At 60.2% G+C, this 1,070-nt stretch overlaps 1 protein-coding gene across 1 annotated transcript in view; it reads right to left on the reverse strand.

Moving 5' to 3' along the window:
- Positions 1 to 1,070, reverse strand: part of TULP1 (tubby like protein 1) — a 13,685-nt gene that overhangs the window by 10,421 nt on the left and 2,194 nt on the right. The window contains exon 2 of the mRNA XM_011373553.2: positions 648 to 806. Coding sequence (XP_011371855.1) covers positions 648 to 806 — 159 coding nt within the window. The remainder of the gene's footprint in view (positions 1 to 647; positions 807 to 1,070) is intronic.

Consider the following 1,070-nt stretch of genomic DNA (forward strand, 5'->3'; position numbering starts at 1 on the left):
GGGGCTGGGGAGGGCCCCATTATCTGGGGAGCCCAGCCCCTCCGGGTTGCTGGGTAGAGGTGGGTGAACGCCAGGGGTAGGAGGCTTCCCTTCTGGAACAGGAACAGGTGGAGGAAAGGAGTTCCAGCACCTTTCTCAAAGAATAGGGGTAACCCCAAAGTCTAGGGAGGTCTACAAGTCTGGAGAGTGAGCTGAAGTTAGAGCCATGCTGGTGGGTTGGTAATTCTGTTCTGAGAAAATGCCCTTCTCATCAGGTCTCTCCTCTCTCTCTCTGGTACCCTCACCTCCTCACACATTCTCCTGCTGGTCTCCCAGTTTCTCCTTCTCTGCAGCTCTCATTGCACCTGTGCTGTTTCTCCTGCTTGTCTGTCTCTTTCTGACCTTGAGCCAGACTCATCTGGGCTACCTCTGGGCCCTAGCTGTAGTTTAACGGGAAACTCTTAATCGCTCTGTGCTTCAGTTTTCCCATCTGGAAAATGGGGCAAATAACAAGATAATAAAGGGTTTTCTGGTTCAAAGACAGAGCCAGAGAAGTGGAGGATGTTTTTCATGGTTTTCTTCCCCCGTGTCTGCTTTTCCAGTCCAGCCCCTTCCCTCCTCCTCTCCACCCCGCGCGGTACCCGCCCTCGCCTCCGGCGCTCTCTCACCGTCCCCGGCGCCGGGGGCACGGGCTACCAGAAAGGTGTCCCGGGGGTCGCGCTTCTTGGCCTCGGGGTCCCTGAGGAACCTGGAGTAGACCGTCTGTGGTGTCCCGGCCTCACCCGGCTCCGGGGCGGGCTCCTCCCGCGGCCTCGCCCTCCGCCCGGCTGAGCCGAGAAGCGAGGGTCACGAATCCCTCCTCCGACGGCGCCCCAAGCCTTGGACGCTCCCCTCTCTGACTCCTCACCCTGGGGGTCTCCTTTGGGCTCTGTTTTTATCGTCGACACCTCTCCCCCAGGTTTCATTCATCCCCCACACCCCGCACCCCACATCTGTCCCTGCCCTGCCGCCCACTCCCGTCACCTTCGTCCCCCACCCCCGATAGGGCTCCAGGACTCAGCACTACCCTCGCCCCTGCTCAGCTCCCTCCC

This window comes from Pteropus vampyrus, unplaced genomic scaffold, assembly GCF_000151845.1.
Source record: "Pteropus vampyrus isolate Shadow unplaced genomic scaffold, Pvam_2.0 Scaffold225, whole genome shotgun sequence".
Classification (NCBI taxonomy): Eukaryota; Metazoa; Chordata; class Mammalia; order Chiroptera; family Pteropodidae; genus Pteropus; species Pteropus vampyrus.